This window comes from Aspergillus oryzae, chromosome 6, assembly GCF_000184455.2.
Source record: "Aspergillus oryzae RIB40 DNA, chromosome 6".
Lineage (NCBI taxonomy): Eukaryota > Fungi > Ascomycota > Eurotiomycetes > Eurotiales > Aspergillaceae > Aspergillus > Aspergillus oryzae.
This window is the reverse complement of record NC_036440.1, coordinates 2,970,073-2,990,133: the sequence shown is the minus strand read 5'-3', so window position 1 is coordinate 2,990,133 and position 20,061 is coordinate 2,970,073. Positions and strand designations below refer to the sequence as shown.

The 20,061-nt window shown below is 48.9% G+C and overlaps 9 protein-coding genes across 9 annotated transcripts; 5 read left to right on the top strand and 4 right to left on the bottom strand.

The window, feature by feature from the left end:
- Nucleotides 1-80: 80 nt before the first annotated feature.
- AO090038000258 (putative cytosolic Cu/Zn superoxide dismutase) lies at nt 81-1,116 on the top strand (the record flags this gene model as incomplete). The annotated part of the gene is made up of 2 exons (XM_023238369.1): nt 81-96; nt 746-1,116. The coding sequence occupies 2 exons, from the start codon at nt 81-83 to the stop codon at nt 1,114-1,116; spliced, it is 387 nt and encodes a 128-aa protein (XP_023093063.1).
- A 616-nt stretch (nt 1,117-1,732) lies between these two features.
- AO090038000259 (putative quinate pathway repressor protein QutR) lies at nt 1,733-4,563 on the bottom strand (the record flags this gene model as incomplete). Its single annotated transcript, XM_001825152.1, has 2 exons — nt 1,733-1,987; nt 2,065-4,563. The coding sequence occupies 2 exons, from the start codon at nt 4,561-4,563 to the stop codon at nt 1,733-1,735; spliced, it is 2,754 nt and encodes a 917-aa protein (XP_001825204.1).
- A 1,141-nt stretch (nt 4,564-5,704) lies between these two features.
- AO090038000260 (putative C6 transcription factor QutA) lies at nt 5,705-8,332 on the top strand (the record flags this gene model as incomplete). Its single annotated transcript, XM_023238368.1, has 1 exon — nt 5,705-8,332. The coding sequence occupies one exon, from the start codon at nt 5,705-5,707 to the stop codon at nt 8,330-8,332; it is 2,628 nt and encodes an 875-aa protein (XP_023093064.1).
- Nucleotides 8,333-8,995: 663 nt separating this feature from the next.
- Nucleotides 8,996-9,422, bottom strand: AO090038000261 (type II 3-dehydroquinate dehydratase; the record flags this gene model as incomplete). The annotated part of the gene is made up of 2 exons (XM_023238367.1): nt 8,996-9,013; nt 9,120-9,422. The coding sequence occupies 2 exons, from the start codon at nt 9,420-9,422 to the stop codon at nt 8,996-8,998; spliced, it is 321 nt and encodes a 106-aa protein (XP_023093065.1).
- A 1,282-nt stretch (nt 9,423-10,704) lies between these two features.
- AO090038000262 (inositol monophosphatase family protein) lies at nt 10,705-11,997 on the top strand (the record flags this gene model as incomplete). Its single annotated transcript, XM_001825155.3, has 6 exons — nt 10,705-10,885; nt 10,949-11,000; nt 11,055-11,143; nt 11,194-11,632; nt 11,703-11,834; nt 11,889-11,997. The coding sequence occupies 6 exons, from the start codon at nt 10,705-10,707 to the stop codon at nt 11,995-11,997; spliced, it is 1,002 nt and encodes a 333-aa protein (XP_001825207.1).
- A 176-nt stretch (nt 11,998-12,173) lies between these two features.
- Nucleotides 12,174-13,223, bottom strand: AO090038000263 (shikimate dehydrogenase family protein; the record flags this gene model as incomplete). Its single annotated transcript, XM_001825156.1, has 1 exon — nt 12,174-13,223. The coding sequence occupies one exon, from the start codon at nt 13,221-13,223 to the stop codon at nt 12,174-12,176; it is 1,050 nt and encodes a 349-aa protein (XP_001825208.1).
- A 1,381-nt stretch (nt 13,224-14,604) lies between these two features.
- AO090038000264 (sugar porter family MFS transporter) lies at nt 14,605-16,351 on the top strand (the record flags this gene model as incomplete). The annotated part of the gene is made up of 3 exons (XM_001825157.3): nt 14,605-15,141; nt 15,206-15,919; nt 15,989-16,351. 3 exons carry the CDS (start codon nt 14,605-14,607, stop codon nt 16,349-16,351), a joined length of 1,614 nt encoding a protein of 537 aa, XP_001825209.1.
- Nucleotides 16,352-16,604: 253 nt separating this feature from the next.
- On the bottom strand, nt 16,605-17,894 carry AO090038000265 (Gfo/Idh/MocA family protein; the record flags this gene model as incomplete). The annotated part of the gene is made up of 1 exon (XM_001825158.3): nt 16,605-17,894. The coding sequence occupies one exon, from the start codon at nt 17,892-17,894 to the stop codon at nt 16,605-16,607; it is 1,290 nt and encodes a 429-aa protein (XP_001825210.3).
- A 462-nt stretch (nt 17,895-18,356) lies between these two features.
- Nucleotides 18,357-19,457, top strand: AO090038000266 (sugar phosphate isomerase/epimerase family protein; the record flags this gene model as incomplete). The annotated part of the gene is made up of 1 exon (XM_001825159.1): nt 18,357-19,457. One exon carries the CDS (start codon nt 18,357-18,359, stop codon nt 19,455-19,457), a length of 1,101 nt encoding a protein of 366 aa, XP_001825211.1.
- Nucleotides 19,458-20,061: the final 604 nt, after the last annotated feature.

The window sequence follows — 20,061 nt, the reverse complement described above, 5'->3', positions numbered from 1 at the left end:
CTCAACTCCTTCATTAAATGAAATTGTCTTGGAAAGGAGACGTCCTTGTGTAACGAAATGAAATGGTCTTAATAAAAACAATGCACTGCGGAATGGGTTGGCCCTTCCTCCCATGACCAATTGCAAAGGAATGACAGAGATTTGAGAATGAACTACGGATGAGGTGTCTGAGGAAAGAGCCTTCCTTGGTTGCTTGATGGCAACACGAGCGCTCTTACGTTACGCTGTTAGCCGCTCAAAGAGGCACAGCCCTGTCCTATATAAGATTCAGATCGGCTGGGGCGCCGTCTCGTATCCCGCACATTGTTTGTTACACTCATTTGCCTAATAATAGCAACACTTCATCTCTTCCCATAGCCTCTTGACAAACTCCAGCTTGTTATATATTAAATAGCTCTATCCGCTTCTCCGAAGAAATAGACGCAATACGCCTTTGTCACATTTCGAACAAAATGTTGACCAAATCCCTCTTCGCAGGCGCAGCCCTAGGCCTTTCCCTTTCATCGGCAGTTGCCCACGAGGCCCCTGTCGTCGAAGGCAACGAGCCCCAAACCGTGTACGAAGCTGTTCTCCAGGACAAAGACAACACCACTGTTCGAGGAACGTTCACTACCCATGGTGCTGAGGATGGAATTGGGATTCAATTTCGTGTCGCTCTTACTGGAGTTCCAAAAGATACATTTTTAAGTTCGTGCATACTGGCTGTGGACTGACTAACAATAAGACTTACGCGTGTCAAACGTAGACTATCACATTCACGACAACCCGGTGCCGAAAGATGGCAACTGCTATGCCACCGGTGGACACCTGGATCCTTACAAGCGCGGTGACCAGCCTCCTTGCAATACAACCGTACCTCAGACATGTCAAGTCGGCGACATAAGCGGAAAACATGGACCTGTCTGGACTGCCGATGGCAACTTCGAAGTCTTGTACAGGGACTTCTTCCTTTCGAATGTGGAAGACACTATCGCCTTTTTCGGTAACCGCTCGGTCGTTGTCCATCTGCCTGATAACAAAAGGATCAACTGTGGTAACTTCCACCTGGTGTCCGATGGGGAGGAGAAGAAGAAGAAGAAGAAGAAGGAAGAGGCGAAGGAAGACCAGGGTTGTTGATAAGACGTGCCTTTCTTGCTAATCATACGTCTAGCTTTGATTCTAGTTGGGTATCTCGGTCTCAGCTATGGATGATTGCTTGTCAGATCGCTTTACGGTTTAACTTCTCCTGTGTTGTCGGTAAAACCAAGTCTAATAATAGTGATAATTCATTGGAATTTCGGATTTGTCCTTTTCCATTTCTGTTTTCAAGTTGTTACCTATATACAATTGCGAGGCTTTGTTGCCTAAAAAATTCCCAACAGCGTTTCTAAGGATGTCTTAGGCCTCCCAAGCACGAGTCCAGCGGACTAACATCCTGGAACATGACATCCCTCGCTCCACACAGAGTGGCGGTAGATGTTGCTGGATGGAAAGCCTTATGCCCTTTTCAAAGGACGTACTTTTGCGCAGCTGCATTTTGGATAAGAGCTTGCCCTTTTCAAGGTTGTCGCAAGAACCCTAATCAGTTTTCAACTTTGTTCTACAGGAACAATAGAAACTGACCGCAACCGGAGGCGGCTGCCGACGGAATGTAGCCGGTAACATGGCCGTTTCGTAACTTAGGCGTGCGGCGCTGTCTAGTCCCCACAGCCCTAGTAATCTGACATCAGGACCGGGTTTAAACAGTATGGTCTCAGGTAGGCTGTCCATCCAAGCTTTCAAGCCTGCTTTGAATTGCATTCTGGTCATCTTGTCCCTCTTCTGCCTTATATTCTTGGAGTACAATAGTCCGCATTAGACGCCGAGGGGCGCGACGCCCCGTGAAGAGCTCGAATTGGGCGAATCCTTGCTCTGGAAGGACATCAAGGCCGTCCAACGCAACCCAACCGCGGTGAGAAAGAGCTCGCATTTGCTTTACCAACGGGGTATCGAGGGGCTTATAAGCCAGCTAAATGACGGTCAACAGTCTATCCAGGCAGACCTGCAAATATCTTAACAATGGATTTAAATAAGGAAATTGCTTACCTCGACCACAACTCCCCCGGTAGGGCTTCCAAGCCACTGAGAGGGTATCCTAAAGTTGGGGGCTGGCTGACCCCCGATGCTGTGTGCTGGTATGCATGAACATATCACGGTTGGGGGGTTGTAGTTAGCAGGCCAAGTATCTTGTAGTGAGCGTAGAACATGAACGGTCGAGTGAGTCGTTGGCGCGTTGTTGCTATGCGTAGGGAGGTTTTGTCGGTTGTAATGGTATGCTAGCTTCTCGGCACTGGCAAAGGTACGGTTCCATACGAATATGTTCTGCACACCCAAGTGGATCATAGAGTATACGGCAGCACGAGCCATACCACCTGAACCAATGACTAGGCCAGTAGATGACGGACGAATTGCGTTGGCAGGTGAAAGTCCCCGTCGAAGGCAATTGCAGATGCCAATCCAATCAGTGTTGTCTCCATGTAAGCCTTTTATCGGCCCTGCCCGGCTTTTCTCCAAATATAAGGAGGACCCTTTGGAAACAAGAGCGGAATCCTCTAGATCCCGGATTGGTATCAGTGTATTAACGGCCCCTATTGCCCGGGCATGAGGGGACATTGAATGAAGGAGCGGGATAGCTTCTGTCTTGTAAGGCAGACTGACACTGGTTCCACCAAAGTTCGGGTTTGCTACCAACTCGTTCAGGCCTCGCAGAGATGGTGATTGGTGGAGACTATATACGTGTGGCATCCCACATGCCTTATACGCCGCATTGTGCATAGCTGGAGACAAACTGTAAGTTACATTGGCACCGAAAACGAAGAACTGCATCGGGTCCAGAGCGAAGGAAGCATAGAGTGCTTCTTGTGCCTCACGTAACGTGAGGCAAGGCAGGTTCTTCGTTTGGGTTTCAGGCAGCAGGGCTTCATTAATCACGGGGGTCAATATCGGGTTAAAACAGCAAGACAGCCGACCCAACGAGCCTGAATTGTAAGCTATAAGCGGCAACTGCGGGCCAGGGAGAGCTTGGATACGATGACGGAAGCGTTGGACAGCGTGGTTATCGTCCATTGATGATGCCGGCTGTGTCAATCGAACTATATCGCATCCGAGTCGTTTGGCGCGTTCGTACAGCTCTAGGTAGACAGGACCGTCCCAGCCTTGCTCAACATATTGGACAGAAGCGAAATGCCCAATGACTTTGCTTGACCCCTTTGCAGCGATGATTTGCGATAAGACACCGTCATCATAAGACAGGTCAACCGTTATGAAGTCAGGAGCCAATCGTAAACCATGGTGCATCAGATTCAAATAGGCGGTACTCGAACAGTGCAACGGCTCGTTATGCGGTGATGCTGAGCCAACCAGGCCTACATCGCTTTCAACATGGTATATCAGAGGGACAACAATGTTGCGCCGAATGGTAGCCATAGTTTGGCTAATCCTATCCGCAAGGGTCGACTCGAGCCCTAAACGGGAGGAAGGGCCTTCTGTGACATCGATCTTTAGCTCGAAGGCATCTGCAGTCGATTCCAAATCCTCAATATTGAGATCCCTGGTGAAAAGAGTGGAAATAGGTACAGATACAGCGTAAGTAAAGACCCGCGTTTCGACAGGTTGCGTAGAGAGTGGGAACGATGCATGTTGGTTACTCAGGTCGGTAGCATTCCCAGTAGCGAAAGCAATGAAACGAACAAAATCACGTTGCAACCGTTTAAGAGTCAGAAATGGCGTGAATGTTTGAGAGCGTTGATCTACTTCAAGCTCAAGTTGTGAATGATGCTGGCCGTTTTTCCCTAAAGTGAGATCTCCATGGCCGGTTTCCGAGACATTGAAGAACTCAAGGTTTGAACACGCGCGATAGATAGGACCGGAAAGCTCAAGAAAACGGCGAACTTTATCCGTATCCCATGCTTGTAGATATGCTTGAATACTTTCCGGATCTCGAATGATATGGATGACAGGATGCGTCTTTGCATATTCCCTGAGGAGCATTTGCCCACTTCGCTCCATAGAACCTGGCCCGCAAGCGATGACCCACCCTTCTTTATGTTCCGATAGCATATTTTCCATAACTCTCGCTTCCTGTTGACGATACTCGGTAATTCCACGTTCCTTCTTGAAAGAGGCACGTGAACGCCCTGTTACTTGCTGGAAATAGCGATCGGCATCAATTAAACGTCTTCCGGAAGTTGCTGCCAGGATGACCGCAAGACTGGATTTGCCAGTGCCACGAATTCCAACTAGCACTATGGAAACGTTTGGTGCGAATTTCCTCTGTACCTGGAAGGGCCCGTCGAAGGATACAGGTGACGCCCTACTGGAGTTCAGCTCACGCGAAGACGACTCTCTAGTAGCCTCTGCGGGCTCTGCCAGAGGGTAGGCGGTGATGATCGGGTACCCGACATCTTTTCCAGAATTCCGTTCCGATGACAGATGTGAACTGGGGGTAGCACTTGGGTAGCGACCACTGTATGATAGTCTATTCCTTTCCTCAAGCCCTTCGATTTCGGATAATTTACGCTTTGGTGGTCTCACGAGTATAGACATATTGTCACACCGAAGAAGTAGCGTCTATGTCTTCGGCGAGGAGGAGCATTCCTGGATTATGCGCGGCGTGGGTAACGAGATGGAGACATTGAACAAGGAATAGATGCTCGTCTGATGGCGAAATGTTAAAACCAGGTACTCGGTAAAAGAATTCACTGTCAAAAGCTAGAATGACCGGGTGACGGCATGAGTGAGTCTGCCAGGGTTTAACGCGGCGTTGGGCGACTGCCTCCCGACCAAGAAAAATCAATCAATGTACGATGGTGGTTGTGGAGGTGGAGGAAGAGCTAAGGGGACCTAATCGTGGGGAAGCGACAAAGTTGGCTTGGGGAGCCTTAGGGCCTCGGAGATTTGGATCCGTTGGAGGTTGCGGACAAATGCTCAGCCGTCAAAATTACCGCAACAGGATTTTATATTACCGTATTGCCTAGAACCATTCCAGGTGGCAATTACCCCGCGGGGATTAACCCACTCGGGCGGCATTTCCGAAAAAGCAGTAGTGAGATACGAATTATTACCGAGTCTTACGACCCGGTATGATAACATGGGCTTCTCTCATGCACGCATTGACTTGCGACTTCGGCATACTTTTATATCAATTAATAGAAGATTTTCCGCGCTGGAAAAAGTGAGATGGGCGCTTACTGGGTCCTATTCGCTAAGTTTATTTAGCGATCATGACACGAAAGTCCAAGTGGAGAAGGTTAGATTACTAGTGCTGTGGTCCCCAGTGTTTTCAATCCGTTTACTTTGATTCGGGGCAGGGCCATCGCCTGCTCCGTACTCTGTATTGACACTAAGCGCGGGTAAGCAATAGGGCCGCTTTCCCCAACTTCTACCGGCATACACTCGTTTTTCCTTTCTCCGCTTTTTCATTCTGTCCATATCTCAATTTTTGCTATCACCACCAAATTCGGATTGGTTACGCACAGATTCTAGTTCTAGTTGGACTAAGTGATCTAGCCTCGTTTGACAGCACGGGCTAGCTCATATTCCTTTTGTTCCCATTGCCCTGTGTGGTGGGGTGAATTGGAGCTCAATTTCTGCAAAGTCATCTGCCGGCAAATGATACATCTCGGTTGCAACATCTGACGATGGACATGCGTCCAGAACAATCTAGTGCACTGCTATTTAGACGATCATGAGCAGCGACATGCGCCAAGCCTCCGGCAGCAGCAAAGCTAAACGACGACTGATTGACGCCGACGACGATAACAGACCGAATACTGCTGCAGATGAGCATGCCTCTAACCCTAAGAGACAGCGGGTATCGCGCGCCTGCGACAGCTGTCGGTCAAAAAAAGATAAATGCGATGGGGTCCAACCAGTGTGTTCAACCTGTGCTTCACTGTCCAGGCCCTGCACATACAAGGCTAATCCCAAAAAGAGGGGCTTACCAACCGGCTATATTCGCACACTCGAATTGCTATGGGGTCTCGTGTTCTGCAAAATAAAGGGCAGTGAGGATGTGGTCCGCGCGTTGTTGAAGGCAGCCAATATGCCAAGTCATTTGTCTACGATGGGCAAAGAGGCTGAGGGATCCGACACACTTCTCTTCTCGTGGAAGAATAGTGCCGTCCTTAGAGATGTTGAGAGGATGTTGAGCTTGTTAGAGCAGCCGGAGGACGAGCAAGATAAAGAGCTACGAGCACCTGGAGACAATGATTCTCCTCAAGACGCTGAAGGCAGCAGTGTGCTCTCTTCCGATACCCTCGAGTGGTATATACCTGAAGGCCTAGGTGATGGAAGGGAGAGTTCGTTGGCTGCAGGGCCGTCACCCATCAAAACACCTACAATTGGAGCAACCGCCAAAAGCCATCTGACACGCAATACGCGAGACTCCGGCACCCAAACACCCTCCCCGAATGACGCGACGGAAGATCCTAGAATACTAGTCACTCATCCACCATCGCTGTCTCAGTCCATCCTTCATTCATCTGATAGTATTTCGAAATACCCGCCTCGCCTCCCCTCTAATACTTGGGCATTGATTGACATATACTTTACATATACACAGTGTTGGTTTCCAATACTCGAAAAACATGATATCCTTCGCACTGCATTTCGTCACTCTGAGGATGACATCCCCGTTCCGGCTACGTCTGCTGGCTCTGGCAATCATGCGGCACTATGGGCAGTTCTAGCTCTTGCATCTATCCAGGAGGCCTCGATTACCGCAACCCGTCAACTGCCGCAAGCTCCGAGCGACCGGCCAAATCCTAAACAGCTGTACGCAACAGCCAAAAGTCTAATTCCTGGAGAAGAAGGTGCCTATGATATTGGTCATGTCCAAGCATTGCTGATCTTGTCACTTATCAAACTTGGTCAACAAGAGTGGGCAGCTGCATGGGTGCTTGTAGGACAGGCCGTTCGCATTTCACAGTGTCTGAGACTGGATCGCCCTCCCAGCACCCAATCGATTAATGGAGATGGGTTAAAGAGCTCGGGGCGAGCGAAACATGTGTTTTTAGGCTGCTTTGTGCTTGAGACTATAGTTGCGATGCAAACTGACCAAACCCCGTCATTGCGCAAGAGTGACCTGATGAAGATTGGCCCAATTAATGAAGATGGTCTGGAAGAATGGCATCCTTGGGAAGATCAAACTGGCCTTCGTCCGGTCGGGTTATCACGAGGCAATTTCCATCGCGGGCCGCTCCATGCATTGAGTACTTTTAACCGACTTGTCTCGTTGATATGCATTCTGAACGACCTGTGCTGTTTCAAGCAATCTATGACTAGCTCTGCCTCACAGCTAGATGTGCTGGAACGCCAACTACAAATCTATATCTCGGCTCTTCCTAAAAGTTATCGTGTTGATGTGCAAGCGAACTCAGCGAAGCCAGCTTCACCTCACATCTTTGGACTCGAGATGATGTATGAAGGCGTCGTTGCTACTCTGAGTTTGCAGTTCGCAGTCCAGAAAAACGACACCAACGTACAAGAGGCGGTACACAAGGGGCGCGCCACAGAAAGCTCAAAAAAATTACTATTATTACTTCAAACGTATATGGAGACTTACAGTCTCTCTGCCACTTTCCCTACCTTTGGTATGGTTCTCTCGCTTAGCGCGCCCCAAGAGGCCGAAACACGCAATTCGCCTTTATTGTTTGATCTTGACTCTGGCTTAAAGCAGAAATTGCGATCCTTTACCTCACATCTCGCGACTGTGTGGCTTGTCCAAGAGAAGGCCACGTCGGGTGTACGTATGACAATGACGCCAAGTGTGCCATCGATGTCCGCAACCCAGCGACCACGAAGCCTGACTAATCCAACCTCGGCTGATCAGAATTCTTTCCACCTTTCTGAGATACCAATCCCGGGTAATGCAACAAGGAGAGCTGGGGCAATAGACAGTACACACCTAGACATTAGTGCAGCTGATCCACTTCTTTCGAACTCCTGGATGCGAACGGCATCAAATGCCGAGGACAATGCAGCATTGTCTTTACCAACACCTGCCTCATCGGTGAATATTAACCGGGGAGTAACGGAAACGTTACAGCAAGCCTCTCAACCGAGGGAGCCTACTTCTCATAGGCAGCACGCTTCAATATCTTCATCCACAAGGCCGATAAACGGAGCGGCTTCGTTACCAGACCTGAATTCGTTCCAGCCTTTACAATATCAAACTCCATACAGTGAACAGAATACTAATATTGGGTCCTTTCTTGACATGGACAGATACGGGTCTCTCCACCGACCGCGGATCGCCCCCGATCTTGATGCATTATTTGATGAGTTAGCATCGTTGGATGGTACCGAAAAGTGAGTAGCCCTGATACTCGTTGTAGTTGCAAAATCGCTGACGTGGACTGCAGCGCGGATAATCAGCCAGAGTTCATGCAAAACTTAGGATTTGTTCCAGACGCGGGAATTCCGGAACTATATTCATATTCGAGTCAAGTAGAGCCTTTTCTCCTGGCCCAAACACAGCAATTGCCAATGCCCGACCCTCCGGGGGGTGCTACCACAGGAGTCTCAACTGGTAATTGAACCACAAACTTAATGTTGGATAGTACCAGGTGAATCCCAGGACAAACTCAGAAGGTTTTGACACCTTGGGTGTTCTGGCTTGTTCATCTGTTAGATATGCCCCACTGGTGGCATTTGATTCAAAGCACCATCTCATGGGCTGGTCCTTGTAGTGCGATAGCTACCCAGCAAAGGGCTATGAAGAGTTTATGCATAGCGTTTTACCCTTACTTCTAATTCTTCGATTGTATATATTAAGGCGTATATAATTTGCGATTGGTGCATGGTGACAGAAATGAATGGACGACCTAACCGATGTTCGCATTGAGCAACCTTTGCAATGGAACATCTACACATTATACTTTACATCAACACTTATCAAGCGGAGAACCTTTTTTTTTCTATGAAGCTTCTGTAACTGACACTCAAAGTGCGGCCTTCTCCTCCCTCGACTTGAAATTCACAGCCACATGTTCCACTGCAACCTTATAGCCATATACTCCCAACCCAACAATAATTCCGGCTGCTTTGTCGCTGAAATAGCTGTGATGCCTCCATGGCTCCCTCGCATGGACGTTACTCACATGTAGCTCGATAAAAGGAATATCCACTCCCACCAAGGCGTCCCGAATAGCGACCGAAGTATGTGTGTATGCGCCAGGGTTGATAACGATTCCGTCAACATTACCCCGAGCAGCTTGGATGCGATCAACGATTGCGCCTTCGTGATTGGACTGATAGGTTTCCAAAGTAGCTCCTAATGAAGCAGCGTGGGCTTTGCTTGAGGCTTCGACATCTGCGAGAGTGGTTGAGCCGTAGATATGAGGTTCACGAGTACCCAGGAGGTTAAGGTTGGGGCCGTTAATGAGGAGGATTGATTTTCCCATTTTGAGTTATCGGTATATGAGGGCTTGGAGGGTGGATTTTGTTATTCGTGATAGTTTGAATTTTCGAACGAGGAAGTGTGTATCTAGGATGTGGAGTAAAGCATAATAGAAATAGGTTGTGTAATTTTGTTCGAGGAACTGTTTCTAGTTTCACTATTATATTCTCATACTCATCTTATCGCATGGGTAAAACATCTGCATTTAAATTTACTAAGCATTACGGAGTAGCCAAAACCCCTCGGTGATATAGGGGAAAGAATTTCCCTAGGTAGGTATGAACGGTATTCTCTCATAAATTGGCTGCATAATGAAACCTAAACCCATACCCGTAATTAATTAACTGAGTATACTGGTAATTACATCGAAAGTGGCAGCCAGAAAAACTTTGGTGGGGAAGCAACCAGGGTTCTCCGCATTGGACTAAAGAAAACTCCGGTAAGATGGGGAGAACACTTTCCCGGCATGCCGAACACCCGCGAGAAGCCGGCGCATATGCTATGCTCTGTTGTGCACAATTGATGAAGACTGTGTTGAGATATAAACAAAGGTATCTCACGGGCTTGGTTGTTATATTCCCCAGAAAGCTCGGATACTTCTATTTAGACAAAGACTATGGCCGTATTCAATTGTATGCATGTAATTGTTGATTTCCGGGATACCTACAAGTACTGTGCGTGGCCGTTCACATAGGGCTGGAAGCATACCACACTCCCTCCGAACAGATATATACGCTCAGTTTCTTAATGAAAGGTTGTAAGACATTCTATCTCAGATTCATGCATCTCGAACGATCATCGATATGTAGCTACTCGCCCATAGCGTGCACTACGAGTCCACTACTGAACTAAAGTTTAGTAGACGTTGAAGATCCCACTTCCATTGTCCACAAATTGGCCCGGGCACTAGATGATATCTTTTAAACAAAATAGATATCGAACTTATGCTCAAGACCATAGCCATTCAGTGCATCCTCGCTTGCTTACTAGGTAGATTTTCTTGGTAGGTTCATGCATGTACCCCATCCAGATAGCCACCCACGTGAGGAGTCAAGCAATGTGGAGCCCGTCGATAGTCAATTTTATCGGTTACTCACGGTCGCTGGAGATAACCTGCACTCATAAACCTCGACTGGTCCATGAGGAGTCTGTCATCTTGAATATTCTACGTCGTCCATGTTTCAAGAGTACATGCTCAAGAGAACACAACCAAACCAGAAGCTTGAAGCACAGCCCTCACGATAGCCATTTGAAAACCTTGCACTTATCGTTATCGACCCCGCACGATGACGGTCATGCAGTTCGACCAGGAGCAACTGGACGAAATCTACGCTTTTGCGGTAGACCTCGGTCGTAAAGCAGGCCAGCTCTTACTGGAGAGCATTGAAAAGCGAATCGCGGGTGAGGGAAGCCAGTCGGTGGAAGAAAAAGAAAACGCAGTGGATATTGTGACTCAGACGGATGAAGGTAGCTCTATTGCGCTCTTATCATGATAACAGCATTTCAAGCGATCTGACGATGTTTGTACAGATGTGGAAGTATTTATCAAGACCGCAATCAACGAGAAATACCCTACTCACAAGTCAGCTAGCCTTCCCAGTCATTACTAAACAAAACCACTGACAGGCAATCAAAGGTTCCTTGGGGAAGAGACATATGCCAAAGGACAGTCTCGAGACTATCTCATAGACGAACAGCCAACATGGTGTATTGATCCGTTAGATGGTAAATATCGCGCTTCATATTGAAATTCTCTCCCTGACCATAAGCTCTAGGGACGGTTAACTTCACTCATATTTTCCCCATGTTTTGTGTCTCCATCGGTTTTATTGTCAACCACAAACCCGTCATTGGTGTCATCTATGCTCCTTTCCAAGACCAACTATTCTCATCATGTATCAACCGAGGCGCCTGGCTCAATGAAAAGCGCCGTCTTCCGCTTATCCACAAGCCGTCTATCCCACCAATGCCCCCTAATGCACCCAGCAAATGTGTCTTCTCCTGTGAATGGGGAAAGGATCGCCGTGATATTCCCGATGGCAACATGCACCGCAAAATTGAGAGCTTCGTAAACATGGCCGCTGAGATTGGAGGGAGGAATGGAAAGGGAGGAATGGTCCATGGTGTCCGGAGTCTGGGGAGTGCGACGTTGGATTTGGCGTATACTGCGATGGGATCGTTTGATATCTGGTGGGAGGGTGGCTGTTGGGAATGGTGAGTCCCCGTCTCCTGCATTTTGCAATGACCTCTTTTGTCTTGTGTAGTATCAGTCTGACTGGCCTAGGGACGTTGCTGCTGGAATTGCGATTCTCCTTGAAGCGGGTGGCCTGGTCACAACTGCTAATCCACCAGCGGATCCTGAAACTGCCCCGATTGAGGACGTGCGACTGGGCAGTCGCTTGTACTTGGCTATTAGGTAGGATATCCTGCGAGGACTTGAGTAGTAACTGATGGCTAACTTTAATTCAAGACCTGCAGGACCGTCGGCAACCGAGACCGGCCGACAGACACAGGAGAGAACAGTGAGGGAGGTATGGAAGCGTGTACGGCAGCTCGAATACACACGGCCTGGTGCTTAACTCTTTCCTCGAGCTTTGTAAATCTCCTGGCTTTCCTAGGGATCATATAGACGACCGGACCTTATAGAAGGACTCGTTTTTGTTCATAACGACATATCTAATTTTATCACATATGCTATGCTCTAGGGTATGCTATATACAAGAATCATGTATAGAAAATGTAATAAGAAAGAAAATCAAAGATTAGACTTGGACGACCTTTCAGCCAGCGACTGCGCCACCATATCCTTGACCTTCTCCACCACACCAGGAACAGCAACCACATCCTGACCAGTCCAGAGACGGGCCTGTTCCAAGCCTTGCCAGATCAATGCCTCTGAACCCAAGATAACCCTCCAGCCACTCGTCGAAGCGAGCTCTGCAATTTCCGTCCAGGGAACGGGGTGATAGCACATCTCCAGAATTACGCCCTTGAACTCATCAGAGGAAGGTGCCTCACCCAGGAAAGCCTGGAGCACCTGTCGGGCGTTGATTTCCTCAGGGGTCTTCGGTGGGTAGTTGGGAATACCCGAGACAATGGCCACGGGCGCCTCAAGAGAGGCTGCCACGGCGGGATCAGTGACATGAATGAGGGGAGCTTGTGTCGAAGTAGGGTTCCGTTCCTTGTCTTCGTTCAGAATAGTTGCGACTTCCGACGCGTCGCGGTTCACAATGTAGATCTTGCTAGCACCGAGCCATTTGCGTAGTACGTAAATCGCAGAGCGAGCCGTGCCGCCTCCACCGACGATCAAGGCAGGCTTGTTCTGGAATATTTCCGCGGATGGGGAGTTCTGCAGCAAGGCTTCCCGGATGCCAATGCAGTCGGTGTTTGTGCCGACATAGGAGCGGCTACCGTCTTGTTCCTCGCGTAAGAAGATGGTGTTACAGGCTCCAGCTTGTCTTGCGTCCTCGGTGAGGTCGTCCAGGTGAGGCATGATGGCTACCTTGTGTGGCATGGTGACAGAGGAGCCGACGAACTTGGGGTTGGCTTTGATGGCGGCTAAGTATTTATCGATTGGAGGTGACAGAGTGTATGGGGGAGGGTAAGTCGCAGATGTGCCATAGACGCTGGATAGAGGAATCTGGGCCCAGTTCAAACCCAGTGTGCTGTAGACGGTCTTATGGAGTGGCGGGGAGAGGGAGTTCAGCAAAGGATGGCCATAGAGATATGCAACACCATCCAGTTCAGCTGGACAGGTAATAGGCTCCTCAGGCCGAGTATCGTTCACAATCTGTGGTGCTGCCATTGTGACGGAAGGTGAAACTGACGGTATAGTCGATCGTCGGAAAGAGATAGATTGGGTATCTGGCAGTATATAAAATGATGTACAGCAAGAGAGGAAGGAAGACAAGTATGCCACCAGTTCGTTTAACTAATACGAAAATTGTTAGTTCATTTTTCATCCGACGAGAATGAAAGCCAATGGTCGTTTGAGGATTCCACAACTCAAGCAAGGCGGCGGAGAAACGTTTAAGAATTTAGTTGGGCCCGTGACTGTTCCGAGATAAATTTAACCCAGCGGAACTTCTCCGTCAGTAGTCGTCGTTCCCCTCCTCCGAGATCGCACTCCACTTGCTCTGTATTTTGCTCCACAAGGTGTCAAGATACTTCCACTACGGCTCATCTAGACGAGATATACCGCCTGTCCCATCGTTGCTACAACACGCATCGTGATCGAGATGCTTTGTCTTGGTGCAACGTATGCAGCCAACCGCCACTGAAGATGGATATCCTTGGTATGCCCAGAAGCCGTCCAACTTTAACCTAATTCTAACTTTCTGCAGAACAATTGCCGGGGAGAACGCTTTTCCCGGGCTAAGTTTGACCTCGTTTCGCTTAATCTTGTTCAACCAGTGGCCACACTGACCCCCACGGGGAATACATCGGTAGAGGAACTTTCCCGGCGAAGTACTTTCCCCAGCCACCGATGACATCTAGCCAATGACTATTGGCCGTTATTTCACCTGGATGGTCCATGACTCCATGTACTTCTTAGGGGGAAGCCTGGGGTTGCCCCTGTACTAGCCCTATCTAGTCTGGGGTTTCCTCCCCTTGAGAACACTAAGTTACTAAGGTCGTTTATACTTTATAGTTCTTGGGTTCCTTGGCTTCCCCACAAATGCTCGCCAGCATTGCGGTCTTAGTCCCACACAACACTTGAGCGGAATCGGAGCGGCGTGCCAACAACCATGGCAGAGATTTCATTGCGACTGGTAGAGTCATTCTGGCTTGGCTCCCTCGTAGTACACACAACAAAGTTTAACAGCGTCTGGGCAAGAGGAAACGAGGACCAAAAACTACCTTCCTCCACGTGCCTACAAGGAAATTAAATTCGTTTTGCCGCCCATCACTTAACAGGCGTGGAAAAACAATCCATCTCCGCAACCCCAGGCTGCTTTCAGCTCGCACCCCGGATTTTCGTTCCACGTTCCATAAACAAGGGCGTTGTCGTCTAGCGTGGGGATAGAGTATAAGTATTTAGATCCCTGACACGCGGCACTTCTTTTTCATCTTTCTCATCACACTTGTTTTCTTATTTCTCACACGCACTCTCAATCCCTGTGTATCTGACCTGAGTTGTTGAGAGAAACTCTGATCACCTCATCAAGAGTGACCACACTGTCACCATGTCTATCCTCTCTCTAGTCGAGGATAGACCAACTCCCAAGGAGGTGTACAACTGGAAGATTTACCTCCTCGCAGCTGTTGCCTCATGCACGTCTTGTATGATCGGATATGATAGTGCCTTCATTGGTACGACTATATCTCTCCAGTCATTCAAGGATGAGTTTGATTGGGACTCCATGTCTGCCGCGCACCAAGACCTAGTGAGCTCCAACATTGTCTCTCTCTACCAGGCGGGTGCATTCTTTGGTGCATTCTTCGCCTATCCTATCGGTCATTTTTGGGGTCGAAAATGGGGCCTGATGGTCTCTGCTTTAATATTTACATTGGGTGCCGGCATAATGCTGGGTACTAATGGCGACCGTGGATTTGGTTTACTTTATGGAGGACGAGTGCTTGCTGGCTTGGGAGTGGGAGCTGGCTCCAATATCACTCCTATTTATATCTCCGAGTTATCTCCCCCGGCGATCAGAGGACGGTTGGTTGGGGTTTACGAATTGGGGTGGCAAATTGGTGGGCTTGTAGGCTTTTGGATCTGTGTAGGTTTTTCCTATTTTATTATATTTCCTACACACTATCGACACAGCTAACCCTATCTGGTAGTACGGCGTTGATGAAACGCTGCCCCCGAGTCATAAGCAGTGGATCATCCCATTCGCTGTCCAGCTGATCCCATCTGGCCTTCTTATTATTGGTGCCCTGTTTTTGAAAGAGTCTCCACGTTGGCTATTCCTGCGGGGACGTCGAGAGGAAGCAATCAAAAACCTCTGCTGGATTCGCCAACTCCCAGAAGACCACGTCTACATGATTGAGGAGATCGGTGCTATTGACCAGACCCTAGAACACCAGCGTGCAACTATTGGTCTGGGTTTCTGGAAGCCGTTCGCTGCGGCATGGACGAACAAGAAGATACTGTATCGCCTCTTCCTTGGTAGCATGCTGTTCTTTTGGCAGAATGGTTCAGGAATCAACGCCATCAACTATTATTCTCCTACCGTCTTCAAAAGCATTGGTGTCACAGGTTCGAACACAAGCTTGTTCACCACGGGTATCTTTGGTGTCGTGAAGACCGTGGTGACATTTATCTGGCTTCTTTGGCTGATTGACCGTGTGGGACGACGTTTGCTCCTCCTCATTGGTGCCGCCGGTGGCTCGATCTGTTTGTGGATCGTGGGCGCATATATCAAAATCGCTAGGCCTTCAGAAAGAGAGAACAAGCAGATGGATGGCGGTGGCATTGCTGCTATGTTCTTCTTCTATCTGTGGACAGTGTTTTATACCCCTTCCTGGAACGGTACCCCATGGGTTATTAACTCGGTAAGCTTGTTCTCCGGCTTCTGTGACTGCCATATTAGTAAACTCTCTTCTAATAGCTTCGTCCTTTAGGAAATGTTCGATCCCAACATTCGATCGCTTGCGCAAGCCTGCGCGGCAGGGTCCAACTGGCTCTGGAACTTCCTCATCTCCCGGTTCACTCCACAGATGTTTGCCAAGATGGACTACGGGGTGTACTTCTTTTTCGCGTCTCTCATGATCCTGTCCATCATCTTTGTGTTCTTCCTCATTCCAGAGACGAAGGGTATCCCACTGGAGAGTATGGACCGTCTTTTTGAGACCCAGCCGATTTGGCGTGCTCACGGGACTCTCCTCAAACAAATTCGCGAAGATGAGGAACGGTTTCGTCATGACTTGGAGGATTCCGGCTTTGTGAAGAGCACCGATAGGCAAGTGGAGGTCGTGGATGCTTAATGTTGTTTTCAATCCTGAATGTTGCATTGCTCTGTCTCATGTGAATCTTATGATCTCCAACAGCTGGGCCTGACGATGTCGAATGCTGTGTGACGGCCCACATTCCAGATGCGAATGAGCTCTGTTGGAAAACCTGTGATAATCATTTATTATATAAACCTAGCTATACCCTACCTGGACGTGTTGTCTTTCTTTGTTTCTGGTCCGTTTCCTTCAGGCTGTTTCATCTCCATGACCTTGTATTACTCATTAATTAACGGTTTCCCTCAAGGATGGTCTGATCTAGTTCGATTGTCTCTCCAGTCTCTAGTGCCTTTCGCACAGCCTGGCATACAAGTAATGCCCTCAGGCCTTCTTCACCGGAACAACTAGGCTCAGCTTTGCCTTGGATAACATCGACGAAATGGGCAAGCTGCAAATCGAAAGGAGTCGCTTCTTCCACATCAAACTTCTCGACCGTCAATGGTTGGTTCCAGCTCTTGTCCGGACGGCCATCGTAACTCCAGCGCGTCATATCTGGGACACTGAGGGAGGCGTCCGAACCAAAGATGCGGTAAAAGTCTGCACCAGAAGAACACTTGGGAATGAGCGGATTCTCGCCGGTGCCGGCTTCAAAGTTGTGTGGAGAGGGAGTAGCATCGCAGACAAGGAAGGTACCGACAACGCCTGAAGCGAACCGGAGCGTCAGTGCAGCACCCTCCTCTGCCTCATGAGGGGGGTTAGGGCGCTGCGAGAGGGTTTTCTCAGCGTGAACGCGCACAATGGGGCCGAACAGGTGGTGCATAATGTCAATATCATGCACAAGGTTGATCGGAACAACACCACCCGACGACCGAGCACGACGCCAGTCACCTGGAGGCGCAAAGTATTCTTCTGGTTTGAACAATGTCCACAGGCCGTTGATAGCGATAACCTGGCCCAGAGAACCGGCATCCAATATCTGCTTCGTCTTTAGGACATACGGGTTGAACCGACGGTGGTGTCCGACCAGCAGCTTGAGATGGGCGTTCTCCGACCGCTGCCCAAATTGTAGCAGTGTTAGGCCATTTTCGATGCTGTCACTGACTGGTTTCTCGACTAGAACGTGGATACCACTGGCTAGGAGCTGTCGCGACACGGGGACGTGGGTGTGGTTGGGCGTGCAAACAATGGCTGCATCGGGCTTGGGAATAGCCTGCAGCATGGCTTCGACAGTTGGATAGTAGCTCGTTTGCAGCTCCTGCGCTACCCTGGCAGCATTGGGAAGCGGATCGATGAGCGCTACGAGCTCTGTGTCTGGATTGGAGATAACGGATTTGGCATGTCGAGGGCCAATCAGGCCTGCGCCGACGACGACAACTCTTAGAACCATTTTGGAGGTGCTGTTGGAGGAATCACTGGGGAGATGTATTGGTGTGAGCAAATAGGGGAAAAGAAAACATGTGTATATGATATATTTGTTGAACAGAAGATTGTTGACGAATCGGGCCATACCACACGATTTCGGGATAAATTCAGGGCCAAGCGAAACTTCATTGCCGAGGAAAGACCTTAACCTACCCATTGTAATTGGTTTTGGGGTTACCAAGCTCACAGCCGGTTAAATGCAGCGGGGAAAGCGCTTAGCCGGCGGTTCTTCTCTTAGTGTTTCCTGCGGTGGAACCTCAGCCCTAATGCATTGGCAGAGTTATCTTCCATAATACATGCACAAGAATGGCCTTGTGAATCGTTCTTCCAGGGCAGAGTGAGATAAAATGTATTTATTAATAACACAAAGACCAGCGTAGACAGCGATGCCAAGTGAACTGTAGGATACTGCCATTGTGATTAACACCTACGTCAACTGAACACGAGACATGACGCGGCAGTTCGCGTGTCTTTAGCAGTTTCATACTTTTGTTATCACCTCCAAGTGAATCGCGATCACGGCCACGTCCTTCTCTTATAACATCTCTACCACTTTCTCTTCATCTACTGCTTCCTACTCTCTCTGTATCTCCCATTATTACAGCAACTGCTTTTCACGATGCCTAACCGTCTCGGAATTGGTTCCATGTCCCTGGGGCGCCCGGGAATCCACGATCTGCCAACCAAGCTGCACCAGGCCTCTCAGTTCGGCTACAAGGGCATCGAGCTATTCTTTGACGACCTTGACCACTTGGCCAAGTTGCTCTTTGATGGAGATCATATTTTAGCTGCTCATCATGTACGCCAGCTTTGTGTTTCGCTGGGCCTCTCTATCATCTGTCTGCAGCCCTTTTGGCACTACGAGGGGCTTCTGGATCGCACTGAGCACGAGCGTCTTCTCACTGAAAAGCTTCCCAAGTGGTTTGAGCTTGCACGCATTCTGGATACAGATCTCATCCAGATCCCATCTAACTTTCTCCCCGCCGATGCTCAGACAGGCCAGCCCCGCACCACAGGTGACATGTCTGTCATTGTCTCAGATCTTCAGAAGATCGCCGATCTTGGCCTTCAGCAGTCTCCCCCCTTTCGTTTTGTCTACGAAGCCCTAGCATGGGGTAACCACATCAACAAATGGGAAGACTCCTGGGAAGTTGTAGAGCGGGTCAACCGTCCAAACTTTGGAATTTGTCTTGACACCTTCAATATCGCTGGACGGGTGTATGCCGATCCCACATCTCCCACAGGAAAGACGCCTAATGCGGAAGCCGACCTCCAGGCATCTATCGCCCGCCTGCGAACTCGCATCGACCTCTCAAAGGTTTTCTATGTTCAAATCGTGGATGGCGAACGCCTGAGTACCCCTCTGGACGAATCTCACCCATTCTATGTCAAGGGTCAGCCCTCCCGCATGAACTGGTCGCGTAACGCACGCCTGTTTGCCTTTGAAGAGGACCGTGGTGGATACTTACCCGTCTTGGACGTCGCTAAAGCCTTCTTCGATATTGGCTTCGAGGGCTGGGTTTCCCTGGAATTGTTCAACAGAAGCTTGGCTGATCCTGACCCATCTACGCCTCGCAATCATGCCAAAAGAGGGTTTGAGTCTTGGAAGAAACTGGTCGCTGCCTTGAAGCTCAATACCGGTGATGCTTCTATGGTGCATGGTCTTGACGGTACAATTTCACCATCGACTTCTGCTTTGCCTGTGCAGCATCGCCTTTAGCGCCGCTTCCTGCTTCTTTACGTTTTCTTTTTCTTCCACTTCGGGCGTTGGTTTTTAACGGGTTTAATGCTTTGACATATCTGTCCTTTCACGGCATCTTCACAGCGTATGTCCTCTAGTCTTGTTTCTTCCTGGCCTTATGGCTTGTAATGATTGTACATTATGATGGAAATACCCGAATGGAAACAGCCACCAGGCTTACTGTCGAAAATCGCTCACCTTGCCATACATTCTCCTGATAAACGCGGGGGATCGTAATTCCAGCTTCATAATTAATATCTTACCAAGGGAAATTAACTAGATTTACAGGACTTAGTTGAGTCTGTCCAGCTCTATCTCAAGTTCTCTAGTCGGCTTGTCTGCTGGTCACGAGGTGGTTCACTCACATGATTTCACTTCGTCTAGTCACGCTTCACGCAACTCTCGCAACAAGGAGCAAGCAATAAATTATTGACTGAGACAACTTTGCACAAGAATATATTCAATACTTAACTTGGCAAGACTGAAAGAAACCACACTTTTGGATGCTACCAAGAATGCACCGCGCCGCACTTTTGCCTGAGTTGTTCCAGCCTTTCTATCTTTAGTATTTCAAGTCTCGTAG